This window comes from Nannobrachium achirus (genome assembly GCF_963921795.1).
Source record: "Nannobrachium achirus genome assembly, chromosome: 13".
Taxonomy (NCBI): domain Eukaryota; kingdom Metazoa; phylum Chordata; class Actinopteri; order Myctophiformes; family Myctophidae; genus Nannobrachium; species Nannobrachium achirus.
In genome coordinates this window covers 19,966,099-19,989,100 of record NC_137833.1, presented here as the reverse complement: position 1 = coordinate 19,989,100, position 23,002 = coordinate 19,966,099, and the positions used below count along the sequence as shown (strand labels likewise).

At 43.6% G+C, this 23,002-nt stretch overlaps 1 protein-coding gene across 1 annotated transcript in view; it reads left to right on the top strand.

Annotated features, from left to right (window-relative positions):
* The window catches only part of mypn (myopalladin), a 30,648-nt gene that overhangs the window by 5,565 nt on the left and 2,081 nt on the right, over positions 1–23,002 (top strand). The window contains exons 3-19 of the mRNA XM_080739710.1: positions 8,549–8,724; positions 8,820–8,871; positions 9,481–9,658; positions 12,351–12,656; positions 13,778–13,852; positions 14,367–14,508; positions 14,861–14,884; positions 15,612–15,728; positions 15,818–16,628; positions 17,983–19,332; positions 19,438–19,573; positions 20,043–20,120; positions 21,564–21,785; positions 22,026–22,175; positions 22,281–22,363; positions 22,560–22,689; positions 22,777–22,984. Of these exons, the coding sequence (XP_080595836.1) occupies positions 8,549–8,724; positions 8,820–8,871; positions 9,481–9,658; positions 12,351–12,656; positions 13,778–13,852; positions 14,367–14,508; positions 14,861–14,884; positions 15,612–15,728; positions 15,818–16,628; positions 17,983–19,332; positions 19,438–19,573; positions 20,043–20,120; positions 21,564–21,785; positions 22,026–22,175; positions 22,281–22,363; positions 22,560–22,689; positions 22,777–22,984 (4,238 nt within the window). The remainder of the gene's footprint in view (positions 1–8,548; positions 8,725–8,819; positions 8,872–9,480; positions 9,659–12,350; positions 12,657–13,777; positions 13,853–14,366; positions 14,509–14,860; positions 14,885–15,611; positions 15,729–15,817; positions 16,629–17,982; positions 19,333–19,437; positions 19,574–20,042; positions 20,121–21,563; positions 21,786–22,025; positions 22,176–22,280; positions 22,364–22,559; positions 22,690–22,776; positions 22,985–23,002) is intronic.

Sequence of the window (23,002 nt, the reverse complement as noted above, 5' to 3'; positions counted from 1 at the left end):
TTAGAAAATGACACTCTTTGACACAGAATATAGTGTATGGCAGGGGTCTTCAACGTTTTCAGGCCAAGGACTCCTTAGTTGAGAGAGAGAGATGAAGCAGGAATCTTAGATTCCAAATTGTTTCATCGTTTGACAGCACAATCATCAGTGTATTTTTGATTCATGTCAATTTGTGTTTTCCGATATTTAACCACTTGAACCGTCAATACTTAATAAACTTGACCTTTCACTCTGTATTTAGTGTGCTCTTTTCCCCCCTCTACACCAAAGCTCTTTGCCAAAAATAGACCATCTACAAGCTCACAGCGCGAGGCGTTGTGAGCTTGTAGATCTGTTTTTTTTGGCTAAAGTTCACAGAATATTGATATATGGATATGGATATATTATATAATATAAAAAAGGAGGAAAAAAACTTTCTATCACTCAAAGATTTGGAGGACCCCCTGTAGTAACTCTGAAGACCCCCCCAGGGGTCCTGGACCCCCTGTTGAAGACCCTTGCTCTATGGGACGGAACATTGCAGTAGTGTCGGCTGTATTGTGTCCAAATGTCTGGACCAGCTCTTCAGCGTGGCTGTAGTGATTGCATTGGAATAGAGAGCGCACTTACTGTATAGGTTACCAGTTCAAGTTTTTTAATATCAATTCCTCTCCAAAGTGCAGCCAAGTGGAGCAGGACCCCAACGGGGAAATAGACACATTAGCCAACCTTTAGACTGATTGGAGAAGATAGTAAATTGTTTTACTAAACTAAATGTACTGCTTGCTTGTGCTTGCAATTCACTATGTGGGTTTTATACAGTATATTTCACTTGACTTGACTTTATTTACGACCGACACAAAATCCAAAAAACAAACAAAAAACTAAAATAATAATAATATATACATATATATCTTCATACATATATGTATATATTATTATTATTTTTGTTTTTAGATTTTGTGTCGGTCGTAAATAAAGTCAAGTCAAGTAAAATATATAAAATGTAAAGAAAGAATATGGTGTATGGCTTCCCCAATGTAAAAAATCACACTTGTGTGAACTGAGCGGTGGTGTGTGTGTGTGTGTGTGTGTGTGTGTGTGTGTGTGTGTGTGTGTGTGTGTGTGTGTGCGTGCAACAGCGCCCCTCCCTTAACATGTGTGGTCAGAAAAGGTTACTGCAGGAGTGCAGGCTACGGACACGGAGACAGACAGACAGACAGACAAACAGACAGACAGACAGACCCACACACACGGCCACGTATAGGAGCGTTGTGACCACCGCTCAAAAAGAATATGGTGTACCGGTATGGCTTCCCCAATGCAATAGGTAAAGTTGTTTAGTTATGGGTTCATTTCAAAATTACTTCCAATTTGATTGATGCACAGGCTTTGATGAAAGCCACGCATGACATTGGATGATGCATAGTGACTGCTGTCCAGATCAGCATGTCAACTCATTCCTGCTCGTTTATTGGGTCTATTTTATATAGCAGCATGGTCTCATTTACTCAGAATAGATCTACTTAGACTTGGAGCCTGCTGCATAGGTCACCAGTCATATCAGAGACAGTGAGAGGGCTACTAGTAAAATACTGTTGAAAATTAATACTTTTAGTGGTGAACTAAATGTCAGACTTCAAGTGGTGATTCATGTGCTCTCGAATCCAGGGCAACGTAAATTGGATGCAGCTTAAACATTACAAGAAGAAAATCTTTATGTGATAGAAACCTTTTTTTCTCCTTTTTTATATTAACCACTTGAACCGTAACATCCACATTCTGAGAACTTTAGCCAAAAATAGCAGATCTACAAGCTCACAACGCCTCATGCTGCTAGGCGTTGTGAGCTTGTAAATCGGCTATTTTCGGCAAAGAGGTTTGCTGTAGAGGGGAAAAAGTGCAGAGTCTGCAGACGTGAAAGGTCAAGTTTATTAAGTATTGACGGTTCAAGTGGTTAAATATCTGAAAACACAAATTGACATCAATCCAAAATACACTGATGATTGTGCTGTCAAACAATGAAACTATATGGAATCTATGATAAGGTTGTGGGGGGGTCCCTGCTTCATCTCTCTCTCAACTAAGGGGTCCTTGGCCTGAAAACGTTGAAGACCCCTGTATTGGACTAATTTGCTCTATTATGCTCTGTTTATTATAATAGAGCATGTTACCAAGTCTGTGGGTCAACAGAAAGTACCCTGACCCCAATAGGATATTGTGCATTGAAAGTGGAAAAAAATGTTTTTAATTTTCCCACATTACTGTTTCTCAACATGATTTCAATGTGGTTGGACGTGAGATATTCTTTTTGTCGTAAGAAGGCCACATACGGACAAATGCCTCAGTTCTGAAGTAAAATGGTATTCCCAGTACTGCGAGTGTGGCTGGAATTCTTTCATCTTTACTCCTTCACCTTCTGAGTGGGTGGAGTTGTACCAGATCTCTATAGTGGCAGAGTGGCATACAAAGAACAACGCTAACCATTTAACCCCTATATATCATTGACCAGGGTCTCCCAGGCTCTAGTTGGTGTTTCCCTCTAGTCCAGGGGGGTTCAACAGGGGGTCCGGGACCCCTAGGGGGTCCTCAGAGTTACTACAGGGGGTCCTCCAAATCTTTGTGTGATAGAAACGTTTAACTCCGTTTTTATATTAACCACTTGAACCCTATCGTCCATATTCTGAGAACTTAAGCCAAAAAAATAAAATCGTCAAAGAGGTTTGGTGTAGAGGAGAAAAAGAGTTCAGAGTGAAAGGTCAAGTTTATTAACTATCGATTGACGGTTCAAGTGGTTAAATATCTGAAAACACAAATTGACATGAATCCAAAATACACTGATGATGGTGCCGCCATACAATGAAACTATATGGAATCTCTGACAAAGGTTGTGGGGGTCCCCACTTCATCTCTCTCTCAACTAAGGGGTGCTTGGCCTGAAAACCCCTGCTCTAGTCTACACCAAATCTCAGCCATTATACGAGCTCACAGCACATAACACTGCAAATGCATTGTGAGCTTGAAGATCTGCTATTTTCTTCCTATTGTTGACCTATTTTGGCTGAGTTTTCGCCTATTATGACATACCCAAAATGGGGATGCTTATTACGTGGTTCATAAAAATAAAACTGATGCTTCATTTACTTTCCTCACTTCATTAGAGGCATCTGAAAACCACCAGTCATAGTAATAATATTAGGTTGTGCGCTAAATCTTGCACAACATCAACAGACTGTTAGTGAGAGCCCATAAAACTGCACAGAGAGTTGGTGTTGCTTCTTGAGTTACAGGGACGGAGGTATGCCCTTGCTCATCAAAAACGTGTTCCTCTTGACCTGCATATAGCTCCATGAGGGAGCTGGAGAGAGGTGCCACACTAACCTGCCAGCTTCATGGTGACAGTGCATCACACGCGTCATGATGACACTGAAGACGAGCTGGGAGCTGGGATTTTGGAAAACGACACTTCAGCCGTGCCCCAGTTTTGATTAGTGTCAGGGACAGATTCAGCCCGGGAAAAAGAGTTGGAGAGGCCCTCATTGCGCGCTATAGAAAGAAATCTCTCTCTATAGCGCTGCTGCAACTCAAAGATTTGCCGTTTCAGATCATGACAAGTGACAAGTCAGTGGGCCAATTACTGTACATGAGTTATATTTCGTCGTTGTCGGGTGGAAACCTTGTATGTCCAAAACCGTTTGTTTTGTATTTATCATTTTAAAAATGATTTAAACTAGTGAAAACAGCCGATCTACACGCACACAATGCCTCGCACCGCGAGGTGTTGTGTGCTTGTAGATCTGCTGTTTTCACTACTTTTGTGCAATGGCCTTGTATGATGAAGCAGGGCTTTGCTTTGGCCCCCAAAATGGAACGAAGACATTTTATTTTTATTTTTTTCCTAATGGCCGGCCTGGACCGGCCGGGAATGAACCGGCCGTTCGGGAGTTGTCCCGCTTTTCCCAATGGCCAGCACGTCCCTGATTAGTGTTGACAACAAAATCACAGAAACCTAAAATGTTGGCTGAACCTTTATCATGAAAGCGTAAATGAAAAACTATTCTAGCGAGTAGTTTATTATTTTTATTATATTTTATATAAATTATTTAAACATTTTAATTGTCATTATTATGCACCAACATACTTGTACTGGGTATTCATTATCATCAGAATGATCAATTTACAAATTGGTATCTATTCTGGACTGAAAATGATTGTCGACTATCCTCGCTGAAGAGTAATTTCACGCTGCAAGTGGGTTGGTTTTTAGTTTTTACACTCTCAGACTCAGAGTTTACATTAGTAAAATATAAAACCAGTAAGACTCCCTAATCGGGAGATAAGCGACCGTAGGTGGCTTATCTCCACAAATAGGGCAAAAATGTGTTTTTCCAAAATGTTCCTGATCCATGTTGATGACATGAGTGTAGACATACTGTGTAGTGATCTTCGTGATTTTAGGGCAAAATCTGTAGGAGCAGTGTCCAAAAATGTGTTTTTTAAAATCGGCCTGAAGGTGGCGCTATATGGGACAGATTCATGTTGATGGGATGAGTGTAGACATACTGTGTAGCGATTTGCGTGATTTTAGGGCAAAAACTGTAGGAGCAGTGTCCAAAAATGTGTTTTAAAAATCGGCCTGAAGGTGGCGCTAGAAGAGGGCCATGTGAGAAATGAGGGATGGGGTCTCCGCGTTGCCTTGGCGGACGAATAGGTACCGGCCCCGGCTCTCCCGGACGCTCCTAGCCCGAGTTACGGCATTTTATGTGAGCTGCAGTGGAGGGGGTCCTCCACTGGGGGCGCCACCACTTTTGCATCCGTTCTGGAGCACCAGGAGTGGGTGGTCCCCAGGAATTCCCCGTGAGCAGCCCCGTTGGGGTGGTCATTTGGTCATTTTTGCACATTTGGTCATTTTTACACCTGGGGGTCCCCCAGGGACCTGGGGGTCCCTGGAGCTCCGGGGGTCCTTGGAGGTTGTAGTGTGGCAGGTAAGGAGTGTGTGTGCAAAAGTTGACATGGATGGGGGCAACGGTTGTGGAGATATGAGCAGGGCAAAAGTGTGACGTGTGACGTATGACTCACGGACGGACATTTTTTTACACCTGGGGGTCCCCCAGGGACCTGGGGGTCCCTGGAGCTCCGGGGGTCCTTGGAGGTTGTAGTTTGGCAGGTAAGGAGTGTGTGTGCAAAATTTGGCATGGATGGGGGCAACGGTTGTGGAGATATGAGCAGGGCAAAAGTGTGACGTGTGACGTGTGACTGTCTGACTGACTCACTCACGGACGGACGGACAGCCGGTGGAGGTTTTGGTAGTAAATGCGACCTACGGTCGCAATAAAATAGTCACATAAATTAATATAGATCAGTAGAGTGAAAAGAGAACAATGTCGTGCTTCAAAGAAACTATATTAGGATACTAGGTAAACATCAAACGTAGCATCTGTCTGAACAACATGTTAAATAAACAAATCACTGTTTCCCAAACAGTGTGTCGGGACCCAATTGTAGGTAGCGGACCAATTTTTATAGGTCACGATTCAAGTAAAAATCTAAATTTCTTGTCCTTTTCTTGAACTCCCTAGAGGCCAAGGAAAAACCTTTGCCTTGCATTTTTCATATCTGCCTTTTATAGCGCCACCAGGAGGCCGACTTGTGTAAAACACATTTTTTCCTATTATTCCTTGAGATTTTATCCAAAAATCATGCAAATCAGTACACAGTATCTCTATAGTCATGTGATCAAGACGGATCTGTGCGATATTTCATATTCCATCCTAATTGGCTAACATTGGTTTCCAAAGTTTGCAGGATTGGTCCATTTTGAACAAAATGACTTAAATAATGAACGCAGCTTGTGATTACTGAGAAATTCTGCACGCACATTCCCACTAGGTCAAGGAACAAATGGCCTGTTATAGCGCCACCAGCAGGTCGACTTTTGCCAAACTAATTTTTGGAACAAAATGCCTCAAATCATGCATGCAGCATCACATTGCCGTTAAAGGCCAAAGAAGACATGGCACCCTTTTCACATTTAGTGCCACCAGGACCTACCTGACCTGGTGGAGACCTGTGCTCGGAAGAGCACTGCTTCTAGTTTAAATTTTCCTCTCTTATCTTTTCTTTTTGAGCGGTGGTCACAACGCTCCTATACGTGGCGGTGTGTGTGGGTCTGTCTGTATGTAGCCTCTGGTGTAGCCTGAGTACCCTGGGTGACCAGAGAGGTGCTGTTGAGTCTAGCCTGCCCTGAGCATCAACTGCAATACACACACACACACACACACACACACACAGGCACCCCCTCCCCACGACCACCGCTCAGTTCACACGGGTGTGATTTTTAGCTGGTCAGCAGGACCAGCTCTTTAAACAGATTACATTGTCCTGAGACATTCAGGGGACCTAGGGGACCTATTTGCCGATTGGCTGTCCATGTCACATGGTCACCGAGCTCATGATCCATTGGCCAGGCCCTCCAGATCTGTACTGCTGTAATGACATATTTTGTCCAGCAGGGAGCACCATTCCTTCACACTGAGGCGGTGCCTGTGGCCAGCCTGCTTGTGATAAATGAAACAGAAGAAAAGAGAGGTCTATACTTGAGTAAAAGTACAAAAGTATTGGCATCAAAGTACAAAATGTTTGTATGATTGCTTGTAGATCGGCTATCATTCTTTGATTTTCACAAGTCATTGTTGACATCATCATCCATTTAAGCTTTATAATTAGCTTCATACTAACATTAACATTATTTTTCTTCTTTCAATTCTAAACGTAGAGATTAGGTTATGAAAGGAAGGTGATTAGGTGATGAAAACTAGCAAAACTATAGCAGCCATTCACTTTAATCAACGCGATGCATCCAATGTAATTGTGATGAGGATGTCAAACAAACGTTAATCACGTCGTATTTAATTATACTTCATCTGTTACAGATGATTGTCCAAATAAACCGTACGTTATTTAAACTGTGAGCCATTTATAGACAATATGCAGTGTTGCCCTGGGCATCGTTGTAGGCTGTAGTAGGTGATGTGTCACACCATCTGCATACCATCTGCATTAACATATGAACTGAACGAGTATGCAAGTTGTCAATGATTTAACTCTATGACCATGATATGGGCTTTGGTGTGAAGTCATGAAAATATCGTACCCTACACAATTTACAAAAGCAACACAAAGTACATTCATTGATGAGCTGCTTCTTCCTGTCATCTGATCAGTGTCCACACAGTAGATTAATTCGAGTTGCATTTTAATATCAAATGAAACAGAGCAAAAACGATGTGCTGAATGAACCAATGCGAGTCTTTGAGAATTACAGTTAGTATCTTCACAAATAATGAGCACATTTCTAGAGACACGGTAACACATTCATTGTACTAAATGACAAGAAAGCATATATTTAGAACGATATGTAGCAGTGAAATACCACAAGATTTTGGAAAATGCCTACAATCAATACACTTATTTGAACACCTTGGTTACATTAAGTTCTGCATAATGCGTACTTTCTGCTTTTGGTACATTTCAATACAAATACTTTTTATACTTGTACTCAAGTAAATTTTGAATACAAGTCTTCCACTTGTATGATACTTAAGTAAAGAATGCGAGTACTTTTCCCACTACTGCCTAATAAGCATGCTAGTTTTAGTAAAATCAGACATCACAGATAGATTTATAGAGTAATAGGCTATATGGCAACTGTAAACTTAGCAGGAGTCCTCCAGGCTATGGGGGAAAGTAGCTGTTGGAAAAAGTACTCAAATGTTTTACACTTGCTTTTTTTAAAGTATCTTAAAAGTATCAATACTGCACTGTAGATGTACTCAGTTATAAGTAAAAGTCACACACACACACACACACACACACACACACACACACACACACACACACACACACACACACATACACGGGGGGGGGGGGGGGGGGAGTGACAAAATTCATAGATCTAGAACACAGACTTCATAGATATAGAACACAGAATATGTACAGTACAGTACAGTGAGGTACAGTATACAGTACAGTAAAGTACAGTAAGGTAATACGCAGTTATTACTGTTGTTTGAGCACGCCCGAGTTTTTTCAAAACTTTTTTTTTCCAAAAAACATTTTTTTCCAAAACTTTTTTTTTTTCAAAAAACATTTTTTTTTTTTTTTTTTTTCAAAAAACATTTTTTTTTTCATCTGACCAGCTTATATATTGACTGTGTCAATTCTTGTTTTATATGGTGAGGTTCCTAAATCATGAATATGATGAACAGGTACTCCTTGATCTTTTATTATTTTATCTTCTTCTATTTAACATTCTCCTTAGACGGTAATTTTGAACACTTTTACAACTAATCAATGTATTTTACTCCATAAATACGTAGGATAGGCATTCATAAGCTTCCAGCTTCAGCCTATTCCTTTTGATCACCTGAAACAATGATTATGTGGATGTATGACTGTATAAATGTACGTGAACGTTGATCAAATAAACAAACAAAAAAAAAAGTATAACTAGCATCTTTCAAAAATGCAACAGTACAATTACTAATGTGTCTGTGTGTTTTACTCCCAGGTGGTTTTGTGAGGGAAAGGAGTTGGAGAACTGCCCAGATATTCAGATCCTCACCAATGGCGAGTTGCACTCCCTCATCATAGCAGAGGCTTTCGAGGAGGACACAGGACGCTACTCCTGCTTTGCCTCCAACTTCTATGGCACGGACTCCACGTCAGCTGAGATCTACATCGAAGGTGACTGCACAGCAAAACCCAGAGTAAAACTCTGAGAATGTAAAGATCGATCCGTAAGGGTCTTTAATAGTAATTTTGCTTATTCTGTCTCACAGGCGCTTCTTCCACTGATTCTGAAGGGGAACAGCACTTTGAACATGTACCCCAGTGAGTTGTCAGCCATAATGCACCATCACTTTTCATAACCCCCCATGTTAACCAGTGGTGGAAAAAGTACTCACATATTTTACTTATGTAAAAGTATCAATACTGCAATATATATATACTATGTTACAATTAAACGTCCGGAATTCAAAATGTACTTGAATAAAAGTATGAAGGTGTTGGCAATGGCATCAAAATGTACCTAAAGTACCAAAAGTAAAAGTACAAAATGTTTGAAAATAGCAGATCTACAAGCTCGTTGTGAGCTTGTAGATTGGCTATTTTCAAATAGCCAAGGTATAAAATAGGACTACAGTGGTTTATGTATGTTTTATAATATTATAATTTATATCTGCAAAGTAACTATAGTAACTAAAGTTTTAAAATAAATGTAGGGGAGTAAAAGTACAATATTTGGATCCGAGATGTAGTGGAGTAGAAGTAAAAGTATTGTAACGTGGAAATATTCAAGTAAAGTACAAATACCTCAAAAATGCACTTAAGTTTATTACTTAAGTAAATGCACTTAGTTACTTTACACCACTGATGTTAACAATTCATGATAGTAACTGTAAATCTAGCCCCTCTGTCTTTCTGCAAATGTTTTCAAAGAGTGCAGAGAAAAACCCCCTCCCAGACTAAAGCTCCGGTGGCCAGCTTGACGGCCTCTAACGGAACTGAAGACTCCATACTCTCCTCTCACACCGCACTGCCTGCTGAGGAACAGGCCCAGGAACTGTTCTGTCCGCCGTCGGGCGAAGTGACCACGGCACCTCCACAGCCCATCCAGGTAACCAGTGGCGGAAAATGTACTCACATTGTTTTCACGTAACTAAAGGTATCAATTACTGCAATATAGAAATACTCCGTTACAGGTAAAAGTTGTTTTTGGAATTAAAAATGTACTTGAGTAAAATTACAAAGGTATTGGCATCAAAATATACTTAAAGTAGCAAAAGTAAAAGACACTTATGTTACAGAATGTCCCTGAAATAGAGCTCGTTCTCTGAAGCTCAGGACGTAGGCTCGTATCTAACCACAGAACCTCTGAGAGGGTCTTGCGAGACGCTTCCAATGCCTCGCCCCGTCTAACCCTTTGGTTATATGTATCTATTGAGGTCCGTCGAGAATGCTGACAATAGCTTAGTGCCCGAGAGTCAACTGGATTCTACCTCAGATATGACAGGAAGGCCTGTTTATATAAGGTTGCTGATGTCATAGAGACATCAGTCTGACAATGTATGCTGTCCATGCCCGGTTGCCATTGACATCGGCCTAACAATGGCTGCCGTCTATGACGGCAGTCCTATATGACATGATGGACTATCTCCATATATAGTGTTCTCCAAATCTCTATGTTTAGGCCAAACAGTTTTGCTCCATATATAGGCCAAACAGGTTTTCCAATTCTCCATGTATGGACCAAAATGCCTAACGTTGAGCTTGACAATGAAACATTTCAGGTGTCCAGGGACACCTGAAATTCGAAGAGGCCGTGTTGGTGGCGGACTCCTACGCAAACTCATCTCGACCATACACGAAAACAATGAAAGCTTTTCGTGTGCAATTTGGTCAACCTCATCACCTGGCGGTACAAGCCATCAGTGAAATAATTAGAGGCCCTAGCGTTAAGAGCGGGGACGCGGCAACGTTTCTAACGTATGTCCTGCGAGTCAAGCCATTGGTGGCTTTGTTATCAAGGTCAGGGAGGGCAGGACGGGCGGAGTTGGACAGTGAAAGCCACGTCATTCAACTTCTGGCCAAGTTGCCCCCAGATCTCGGAATGACCTTCCGTAGAGTCAACCTCCGAGAGGGTATTCGGGTCCCACCCTACTGGACTTTGCTGAATGGCTGGAAGGCTGGAAGGCTGGAACGCACAATCCTGTTACATACTGCGGCCCGAAGTATAGGCCTGTCAGGGCATCCTGAGGATCTGCTCCTCGGCACCGTAAGAGAGAGCCACCCCGTCGTTTCTGTGCCCTAGAACCATCCAGTGCCAGTCTCGTCTCGTCACCCTGAGCTGCCGGTTGTGGCCCCTGTAAACCTTTGGGGTCTCCTTTGCTTGAATGGGGCCCCTGTAAACCTTCAGGGCCATGTTCCTTATTCAGATCGTTGCTTGAATGTGGCACATGTAAACCTTCAGGGCCACATTCCTTATTTAGATCTGCCCTCCATAAACCTTCGGGGCTGTCTTGCCTGAGTAGCAGGAATCCTTGTAAACCTTCAGGACCACCGGGCTCACTTAGTTGGGTCATCTGTTGGGTCATCTGTAAACCTTCGAGACCTATGTGTTCACTTGTTTGAGGCTGGCACTGGCTGGCTGGATCTTCGCTGGGCACTGTAGGGCGGGGATCTCCACTTCTTATCTCTCCACCGGTCACCTCTGGTGCTTGGCACTGCTGGCACTGGCACTGCTGACTTAGGTGCTTGGTTTTCCTGAGGGCTTTAGGCATTGTGTGTTCTCAGATAGCTCTGCAATCCCACTTCTGACACCATGAAATAGAGCTTGTCTGAAGCTCAGGACGTAGGCTCGTATCTAACCACAGAACCTCTGAGAGGGTCTTTCCAATGCCTTTCCCAATCTAACCCTTTGGGTTATGTATCTATTGAAGTCCGTCGAGAATGCCGACAATAGCTTAGTCCGAGAGCCAACTGGATTCTGCCTCAGATATGACTGGAAGGCCTGTTTATATAAGATTGCTGATGTCATAGTGATGACATCAGTCTGACAACGTATGCTGTCCATGCCCGGTTGCCATTAACACCAGCCTAACAACGGCTGCCGTCTATGACGGCAGTCCTATATGACATGATGGACTATCTCCATATATAGTGTTCTCCAAATCTCTATGTTTAGGACAAACAGGTTCGCTCCATATATAGGCCAAACTGGTTCTCCAATTCTCCATGCATGGGCCAAAATGCCTAACGTTGAGCCTGACAACGAAACGTTCTTAACAGTCCCATTTCAACTTAAGTTTTCAAATGTATAAAAACTAGAGGTTCACGGGCCTTCGGCCCGCTCACATCTAGTTAAAAAAAAAAAAAAAAAAAAAGTTAAAAAAAAAAGAAAAAAAAAATTGGGGGGGAACTATTGTGGTGGAACTATTGTGCCGCAGCGCACCAAATGTATAAAAATCTTTTGAAAAATAGCAGATATACAAGCTCACAGCGCGGCACCAAGTGCCACGCTGCAAGCTTGTAGATCTGTTATTTTTGAAAAATCTTGAAAATTTGTAGTCAAAACCTATGTTTTACAAGTGGTCAGTGGTTCTCAAACCTTTTCATGTCAAGGACCCTCAAAATGATATATGTATGTGGCCACGGATCCCCATCTCAAAATAACATTTTGACATTCACAGCACTTGGTGCCGCGCTGTGAGCTTGTATATCTGCTATTCAATAGCTTAAGAATAAAATAAAGACGCCCCTGATTGTACTCGACTACATGTACTTAATGTAGTTTCTTTCCTCCACTGCAGGTTACGTTACAGAGCACGGTGCTTCCTGTCCCAGAGCTCCCCGATGCGCCGGAGGAGGTGACCACCACCACGCTACAACCTGCCCAGGAGGACGAGGCAGCGGTCTCACCGCTGGTCCAAGTTGTCCCTACGCCGTCGCCACCGGAGAATTCAGAGTTTCTAGACGTCCAGGAGGAGGTTGCAGAACCTGAGCCAGTTGCAGTCACACAGCATCATGTGCAGACGGCACCAGCCCTGCCGTTGACCCCAGTGGTGTCCTCCACTCTCTCTGTCCAGGTGGCTCCTACACACACAGCACTACCTGAGGTAGGACAGCTGTTGTTGGTCCTTTCATTAGATATTTGTTTTCTTTTTGACATATACATGAATATATATATGCATACATGAATTCATACATAATCTTACAATAAATGTGAGAAGTCTCTGAGTGTGCGTGCCTGTGTATGTAATCCGCATATCTCGAGAACTGTTCGTCCCACCGGCTTCAGATTCGGCACGCGCGTTCCGCACCGCGGCGCGGAGTGCAGTGCCCGGCCTCGACCCGACCTGATACGCGGTTTTCCGGAACCGGCACAAAAGGTTCGGAATCTCCGTATGCGGAGCTGATTGTTGACAATTGTTGACAGGCTGTTCCGGAGGAACCGGCGCAAAATGGACACAGATAGACAGATATCTCCATATATGGGCATAGAGATCTCCATATATGGGCATTAAATGGACGTAGATAGACAGATATCTCCATATATGGGCATAAAATGGACCCAGAATCACAAAGATCTTCATATACGGGCATAAAAGGGACACAGATAGACAGATACAGAGATCTCCATATATGGGCATAAAATGGAAGCAGATAGACATATCTCCATATATGGGCATAAAATGGACGCAGAATCACAAATATCTCCATATACAGGCATAAAAGAGACACAGAGAGACAGATACAGAGATCTCCATATATGGGCATAAATGGACACAGATAGACAGATATCTCCATATATGGGCATAAAATGGACCCAGAATCACAAAGATCTCCATATACGGGCATAAAAGGGCTTAAAGGGACACAGATAGACAGATACAGAGATCTCCATATATGGGCATAAAATGGACGCAGATAGACAGATATCTCCATATATGGGCATTCTGACATCAAAACATCTCTGAGTGTGTACCGGTACGTATGTATGTATGTATGTATGTAATCCACGTATCTTGAGAACTGTTCGTCCCACCGGCTTCAAATTCGGCACACGTATTCCCCACTGCAGCAGGTAGTGCAGTGCCCGGCCTCGACCCGACTTCTAGTAGTAATAATTACATTACATATTAGTAGTAGCGCTAGCTAGCTAATACTTTATTGTGCTGGCTTTGTTAAGCGGTATTAGATTTCTGTTGCTATTATGTTCATTGCCTCTTTTCTTCAGAGTCAAAACATGGACAGCAGCTATTTTCAAGGGATAGACGGACGACCTCTCATGGCTGCACCAGTATTCACAAAGGTACACCATTCTGACTAACCACAATCTATATGCCAATATACATGTAGGTCAATTTGGAATGTGACAGTTACTGTTTATATACGGTATATGATTCTCTGGTGGCAAGCTAGAAGACTTATCTGGGCCATGTTGTAAATTGCTGGAAGGTGCTCTTTTATGGTAGTTTTGAACGAAGATAGGGAGTCGAACGCATATATGAATTGGTTTAATCTCCAAAGAAACATCCCTAAAGTAACTTTTCTCAAAACATTGCCCAACTGGATGGACCTACAGTATAAATAATTTGTTAACCTCCACTTTTACAAACTGACTTTCATCACAATAAAATGAACTGTCTCATAGCTACAGTATATAGTAAGACAGCAGCTTTCTGCTCCTCAATTTGTCCACTAGGTGGGTCTGCTTAGCAACACATGTCCATGACTATTAAAACATTTACATTCTGGTTTTGTTGTATTTTATGTAAATACAAATACAATAAATCATGTGTTTTGTCACCCATTTGTCCCACCAGAGTCTGCAAGACCTCTTAGCGTTGGAAAGCCAGCTGGTGGTGCTAGAGTGCCGTGTGAAGGGCGTGCCCTCACCTAAAGTAGAGTGGTATAGAGAAGGAACTCTCATAGAGGACTCTCCTGATTTTCGGATCCTACAGAAAAGTATGCATCCATTTGATCATGTCATATACATGATAAACAACACTTACACAATCGCCATCATGTAAATTAATTAACCTATGCAAGATTATCAAGAAATTGACTATTGATGATATACTTTGTATTTTGTGGTATTATTTAATATTCAAGCGGATGCAGGCTATTTATTGTGTCTGTATTTGATTGTAAGTTTTAAATGTTTAGAATTTTTACAATATTTAAAGCTCTGTTCTGCCAAAGTGAAAGAAGTACTGCATATCTGTTCAAATTTTAATGTTGAATTCAGTTGATATTACGTTGATAATGAATGAGGTTTGTAACTAATGATGATTTCGATATTGTTTTCTTCTCACAGAGCCTAGATCCACGGCAGAATCAGGTACATACTGAGCTATCACTGTAACGTGTCAAAAGCATAAGTGTTGACCCTCTCAAAGCAGCTCCCATGCTGTACTGTGTATCGAAGGTTCTCAAAGATTTTCACGTCAAGGACCCCTAAATTGTGTGTATGTATTTGACCGTGGGCTCCCATTTGTGCCAGGGAGAGAAGATTTGTCAACATTTGTAGAAAACTAATAAAAGAAAATAGCAGTTAATCTCCCAAAATAGGGCTTAAGTGTGTAAACTGATCCTCATTTTTCTGGGGACCCCATGGTACCTCCTCAAGGACCCATGGGAGTCCCCCAGACCCCCCTTTAAGAAGCACTGTTGTATATGACTGTCCACTGTGTACATATTAGTCTACTGGAGTGTTTATCTCTTGGCTGAAGCTTCTCGTCTTCTTCTGAACACAAGCCAGGGCTGTGTTTCCCTGCCTCGTCACCTTATAAGGTAGCTTCTCAACCTGTGTCAAAGTGCCAGGGCCAGATATCATTATAATCTATCAAAGCTCAGAAGCCTTCTCCCCACACATCCCTTATTCCCCCTGACTGGAATCTGCATCACATAGTGCTGCTTTTGAAGAGCAAAACAACACACTTTCTGTGTTAGAATTGAGAATCTTCTCATACTGTATATCTTTGAAACAGAACATAATGCTGTAACATAATATGATGTCAAATAAACATCATCTGCTGCTGATTATTGTCTTTTCTATCCACCTCTAGAGGAAATTTGCACTTTGGTCATTGCTGAGGTCTTCCCGGAAGATTCAGGCATGTTTACATGCACAGCAAGCAACAAGTATGGAACTGTGTCCAGTATTGCTACGCTAAGGGTGAAAGGTACCATTTCTGCATCTTATCGCAGTCAAAGATTTTTTTAAATGACACTCAGAATCCTGATTTCTGCATCTTTCTTTCTTTCCAATCAGGCAGTGGCAAAAACAGCGAAAACACAAAGACACTGAACAGTGGGAGAATGGACCTCAGCCAAATCCAGGAACCGTCCTTGTCAGACTTCACAGCTCGCGCTGCGAAGCCTCAGCCTGAGACTGCTGGGACCAACAACAACATGAAGCCCCATTCCAGCACCATCCGTTTAGACCCTCTCAGCTCCAGCACCGTACGCCTGGATCCTCTGAGCACCAGCACCTTCCGCCTGGACCCACACAGCTCCAGCGTGCTGCGTCCTGACAATGTCAGCGCCAGCGTACCTGGCTTGGACCCTCTGAGCCTCATGGGCAGCCCCCGTACGGCCTCGCACAGCTGCAGCGCCCCGCGCTTAGACCCTCTCTACCTGAGCACGAGCAACCAGGAGCTGCCGCGATCCAACGGAGGACATGTGGAGCCACACGCTGGCGGAGAGCTTCCCTCTTATCTGAAACCCTTCTCTGGTTCACCCATGGCGGAGCCTCAGGGCTCCGGCCTCAAGGCCGAACAGGAAGTGTCCAGGCCCTCTTTGCCGACGTTGTCTGACCTGGCCGCTGGCGGGGCGGCTAAAGTTAAGGCGGCCCCAAACCACCAGAACGGGACCCCCATCGTGGTGGTGCCCCTTCCTGATCCTCCGGCCAACTCCTGCCTCAAAAAAGCCAGACACAGAAATTCCCGTTCCAGCTCCAGGGTTGGCCTCCGTGTGCACTTCAGGTTGCCTGAGGACGAGGAGGAGGAGGATGAAAGTGACACCTCTGATGACATGGCTCAGGCCAATAAAGAACCACCACCAGTTCTGGCTAAACCCAAACTGTAAGTATAGCAAATAATTGTGATCCCATTCATGTATAGCTACAGTTACGGTTATGTTGACCGTCTAAAACACACTCAGTAACACAAGGCAAAATAATGCTTTATACATCACATTGTATAAACGTTTGTGTAGAATATAAACGATTGTGTAGAATATGTCATATTACATATGTGTTATATAGAAGTAATTAGTGTTAGTTACTATATGAGTTTGACAATGGGTGGAGGCTATATTTAGAAAAGCAGCACAGGTGGGAGGGCTCTCTTCTCTTAAGGCTCCACAGTAGATGTAATCACAGTCGCATTTAAGTGTTGAATGCATTTGGACCTAAAACATGTGGACCTTTCGTCTCTCCAAAACAAAGGATGGCATTTTCTATTTGTAAGTTTTACCACAAATCTGTCATTGATAAATCATTGTCTATGATTCACATATATGATTCACATTTATGTGAAATTGTGAATGATACTTTAATGTTGGGTTGTTTATGTAGAACTGTAGGTTATAATATCATGCATAGGAAGACAAACATAAAAGTACAGGTATACTTTACAGATTAAATGTGCATGAAACAAGTGACATAGCTCCTGTTTAGCCTGTAAGCTGAAAGCGTGTTTAGCTTGCACAGTAGTGTTTGGAAGGTGCAGTACTTGTTGGTAGTCCATAAAAGGGAAGATAATTCTTCATCCTACTTGAGGCTCATTCTTTCTTGTGGAGTCCACGTACAGTATTTTCTGTGATTTACGCGACCGCTGTTTTCCCGGTGAACCTGAGCGCAGCGGTGGGGGCGCGGGAGTGTGGGGAACACACCACTGACTATTGCCGATGATGGAGAGGTTATATAGCTTTATGTATTGAGAGGCACTCTTGCCGATTTCGTAAGTTATTGTTCTGTGTTATTGTTTACAACCACAGTTATTCCAGAAGTTAAGTTTAGTTAAGTTAAGTTTTCCATTTAATGATTTCCTTTATCCTCATCTAATCTTGCACTAATGCATGCAACTGTTTCCGCCAGGTTTTAAGGCCTAGTAGGCTTTTCAGAAGTTAATTTAATGTTTTCTATTTAATGATTTCCTTTATCGTCATCTTGGGCTAATGCACGCAACTGTTTTCGCCAGGTTTTAAGGTCTTATTCTAGTTGTTTCTCATAAGCTTGCGGCCCTCCTTGCCCATCGGCCCCCACCGTTGCGCTCAGGTTCACCGGGAAAACCGCGGTCGCGTCATTTACACTACAGTATATAAAATAAAATGCACAGACATCTGAGCATGATACTCTTGTCCATTCACAGCACCTCAGCACCTTTTTACATTTTGACTTTCTTTTCTCTATTCTTGCATCTAATTATTTGCCAGGGACCCAGCCCAGCTCCAGATCCTGCACAACCAGGTTCTTTTGGAGCAGCAGCAGGATACTGAACCCACAACCCAAAGCCAAACCCAGGTCCAACCACAGACCCCGAGTCCTCCTGAGGCTGTATGCTGGTCACCTAGAATGCACCATGAACCACATCCACAGCCTGTCCAGCCCCACCATACCACCACGATTCCCCAACATGCCCTCCACCCTGCTCCTCCACTGACTACAGCTTCACATGCACCTGCGCCCATACCTGCACCCATAGTTGCACCCATAGTTACACCCATAGTTGCTCCCATAGTTGCACCCATAGTTGCACCCATACCCAATGCCACCCCTGCTCCTCCCGCACCCATAGTTGCATCCATAACTGCACCAATACCCATGTCCACCCCTGCTCCACCCACACCCGTCTTTGTACCCATGCCTGAACCCATGTCACCCCCACCCATGTCCAGCCCCATACCAACTGTCACATCCTCACTGGTCTCCACTCCATCACCACTACTAAATACCACATCTGCGCCTCTATTAAACCCGACGCATCTGGCCCCTATCATCACGCTTCCATCTTCACCGCAGCTGAAGACGGCCTCGCTGATGTCAGCCCCTCCGCCTGCCCCTCAGTTGAGCACAGCCCACGCTCCTTTGTTCAGCACGGCACCTGTAACCCAGACGAATACCATCCATGCGTCCTACTTCAATCTGACCCCTTCATTCGTTTCCAGAACCGTGGTCTCGCCTCATTTCAGCTCTCCTCTTACGCCTCAGGTCAGTGCAGTCCACACGGACTCCTTCAGCTCCAGCTTCGTCTCCTCTCCAAGTCACACATCCGCCTCACAGCAGGTCATCTCCCCTACTCCGCTGCTGAGGAGCGCCCATGCCTCCCTGATGAACCTGGCCCCCACCTCCCAGAGCTTCAGCTACGCCAGGCCCAAGGAGTTCATTGCAGCCCAGACGCTCTCGCCGGTCAGGAGTCCGTCACCAACGGAGTCCCCGGTTCCCATGCTCCAAGAGCTGGCCGCAGAGCTCAGCTCCAACGCTTCCAGCTCCCCTACCATCCCCCCGTTCACCCCAACACCCAGGTTCTTCCCCACGCGGGTGCTGAGCTCTCCTACCAGTCCTCCATCCCTTGTGTCGTCCCCCACCCTGATGTCGGCTCCATACCTTAACTCTGTTTTTGCCATGCGTACCCAGTCACCGCCCCAGGCCTCCTCTCCCACTTCCAGCAGCTCCACTCCAAGCCCCATACAGAACCCTGTGGCTTTCCTCAGCTCGGTGCTGCCGTCCCTCCACACTGCGCAAGCCACCAACCCATTGGGCTTACCCAAACGCGCTCCATCAGTGTAAGCCCCCGCCACCACTACCTGGATTACCGTGTGCCCACGTCAGGTATGAGAAATGCAGCACGTTCCATTACAATGTTTTCTTTGTATTGCTGTTGTGTTCAGGCTACCTCAAGGCATACTGAAGAAGACACCCAAAACGCGCGACGAAGACATCCGTGACAGTAGAGAGCAGCTCCTCCAGGACATAGAGAAAAAGCTTCGGTTTAGGGATGATGCCCTACGCTTTCCACAACAACAGGTACCACATCGTCTCCAACGCTGCAAGTGTCTCTGAGTGGTTCAGGCTGTGTGAATATGTAACTAAATGAATGATTAATGAGCTCCTGTGTTTGTTTTGGAGAAACACTGTTGTCTGTGTCCAATTCTCAAATGCTTCGGTCCAGGTTTTAATGTGAAAGTGAATTTCTCTGTTGCCTTCCTAAACATGTAAAGTAGAATGTGGTCAGATGGACACTAAGAGTAGTAGCTATATCTAAGTGTAAGATCAACAGAGCTCTCCATCATCGTTCCTTTCCCAATCATTCATTTATTATATGCATCGTCATTGTCTGTTCAATAACATTCATATGGATCACACATGATCGCTGATCCATGGTAATGAGTGAGCCTGCCTGTGTACTCATCTATTCATCATCAGTATTTGTGTGTGTTTATGTGTGTGTGTGTGTCCATGTTTGTGTTCCTCATTCATCCCTATCCTCTCATAGAAGCCGCATTATGAGGGGAATACAGGGAGCAGAGCCCTTGGACCAAACAATCCTGCTACTGTCTTTAACTATGAAGAGGTACAAGGACCTTCCTCCATTCCCAAGCACTGTATTGTTTAAGGCTGTATTGGTTCATTCATGATTCCAGTATTGCCAGTATAACACAATTCAGTTACTCGTAGTCATTTCAAAAGATATTTAATACATTATAATGTTTATACCTAATTTTGCATTCAAGCTTTTTTGTTAACTAATATATAGTATGCATGAATAATCCCCCCCAAAACATATCGCATAGGTCAAATTGGTCCAGTGACAGTTATGATATCTAATGACAATGCTAATACAAGACATGCGTTTATCATTGAATTTCAGCTAATTCATCATTCAATGAATTAATTGCTTGCAGCCTTTATTACCCTTGTATCCTCTCAGCAAACCAATATAACATCTCATCATTATATACCCATTCCCGAAGACCGAGCTCATCAAACTTTTACGATGTCCAAGCGCATTTGCCTCGCTGATATCCATTACTTAGTTGCAGTTGTGTTGTTAATTGTTGAATCAAACTAGTGCGATGCCCGTCGGAACGCATGCCCCTCCAGCTTTGCAATACCTGTTGTACCCGTTGTCATAGTACCAATATGCCATCATATTGATGACATCTGGGATCTCATATAGGCCAATGGGGATTTAAGGATTTATAGATACTAGTCCTTGCCCGTTCGAACATTATGTGCTTCGAATTATGTGCAGTTTGGGTTGAATGTAGGAGTCTCAGAAGTAATGTTGGAGAACCCAGACGTATCAGTGATGTCAATCATCTCCAAATTTGGGCTCTGTTTCAGCATGCGGCTGTTACCATGGCGGCGACGCATGCGCACCACAGGCGGCGATATCAGTGATGTCAGTTATCTCCAAATGTGGGCACTGTTTAGTATCAGTGATGTCAGGTATATCAGACAGACATTGGACAGACAGACATTAGGTTTGGAGAACCGCTGATCCGACTGACTTCACACCGGGCTCCGCACCCCCTTGGGGTCTCATCAATACAAACACCATGTTTGAAGTGGATCGCTAAACTTGAATCGAGATATGTGATGGAGAGACACACAACAAATGCATGCATCAGTAAGAGATTACGTGCATTTATAGAGAGAAGATAAGATTGAAATGTTTTTGCTAATCACATGTTTGTTCTATAACACACGAGCATTCAATGCAGGCTTTTGGGTTAAGCTCACACTGTATCTCTGTCCTCTGTTTTTAGTGTTTTACCCTCAGCTGCATTTTCAATATACTCAATATTTAAGGATGACTCATTTATATTTTGTTACATGAACATTTTGAACAACACTTGACAATATCCATTATCAATGTTATCGAGAGGTTTAAAGCCACAATCTGTGTCTTAATTTCAAGATATCAATTTGAGATTGTCACAAAGACATGGTCCTCTAGTCACGTGACATTCAGCATGGCAATTACATTTATACAGTGGTCTTCCCATTCTAGGAGTACAGAGTTTCCAACTTTGAACAGAGGCTAATGAGTGAGATAGAATATCGCTTGGAGCGCATGCCAGTGGAGGAGTCTGATGATGAGGTGCAGCATGCTGAGGTCCCCACAGGGAAGTGCATCGCACCCATCTTTGACAAGAAGCTGAAGAACTTCAGAGCAATGGAAGGTGTGCCTGTCACGTTCTCCTGTAAAGTAGTGGGGATCCCAGTACCAAAGGTGAGGACGAGGTCAACATCTCGATATGAATTATTTAATAATTTAATGCAACACATCAACTTTGATCCAAACACACCTTTTTTTACATTGCGGCAAAGTACCCCCTGCCCTTTTCTTTTTTGTTGTTGTTGCAATCTTCATGTCTAGATCTTGATCAATCTCCTTCAAAATGTCACTTTGCATAATTCTATCATAAAATAAAGGGTTGGCCTTCATCGTTGAGTGCGTTTTTATCTTTAGGTGTACTGGTTCAAAGACGGTAAGCAAATCGTAAGAAGGAACGAGCATTACAAGAAGATCAGAGAGGGGGACGGGACGTGTGCCTTGTACATAGAATCCACCACCAATGACGACGACGGCAACTACACCGTCATGGCAGCCAATCCCCAAGTAAAAACCTCACACACCACTTCCTGTGTGCTTCCCAGCTTCCCTATGTATTTATTTATTTTTGCTCAACTGCCAAATCTGATCAGCTGTTCGATTTCCTACCAGGGACGAATCAGCTGCTCTGGACATTTGATCATCCAAACGGGTCCCCCAAGAAACCGAGGAATGACACCTATTAACTCTCAGAGGTGAGCAGGGAATGAGTGTTGTGCAGTGAGTGTTTCGATCTGCAGAGGTACAGTATGGACGAATCATCCAGGACGATACAGCATGGATGCACATGCAGGACAATTCAAGGTTGAACCCACATTGTCCTTTCCATGTTTGTAACTGTGAAAACCATCATAGCGACAAACTATTCAGTTGACCATTTTCTGATTACAGGGTACGAGCCCGTATACAGGAAGTCGAGGAGGTTGAGCAAACGCAGGAGCGGTTCTTTCGACCTCACTTCCTCCAGGCTCCAGGTGACATGCTTGTTCATGAAGGAAGACTCTGTAGACTAGACTGTAAGGTAGGTTGGAAGGTGAAATGAGACATATGGAATGTTGTCATTGTCTTCGTGGAAGTGCTGTTTATTCCTGCTGTTCTGTTTCTGCAGGTGAATGGTCTTCCTAACCCTGAGCTGATGTGGTTGGTCAATGGGAGGCCAATCTATCCAGACCTTTGTCATAGGATGATGGTGCGGGAGAATGGGATCCATTCGCTGGTCATTGACCCTGCGACACAGAACGATGCCGGTACCTATACCTGCATCGCAAGTAATAAAGCAGGACAGAGCTCTTTCTGTCTAGAACTCAAAGTCGTAGGTAAGGACTTCCTCATAC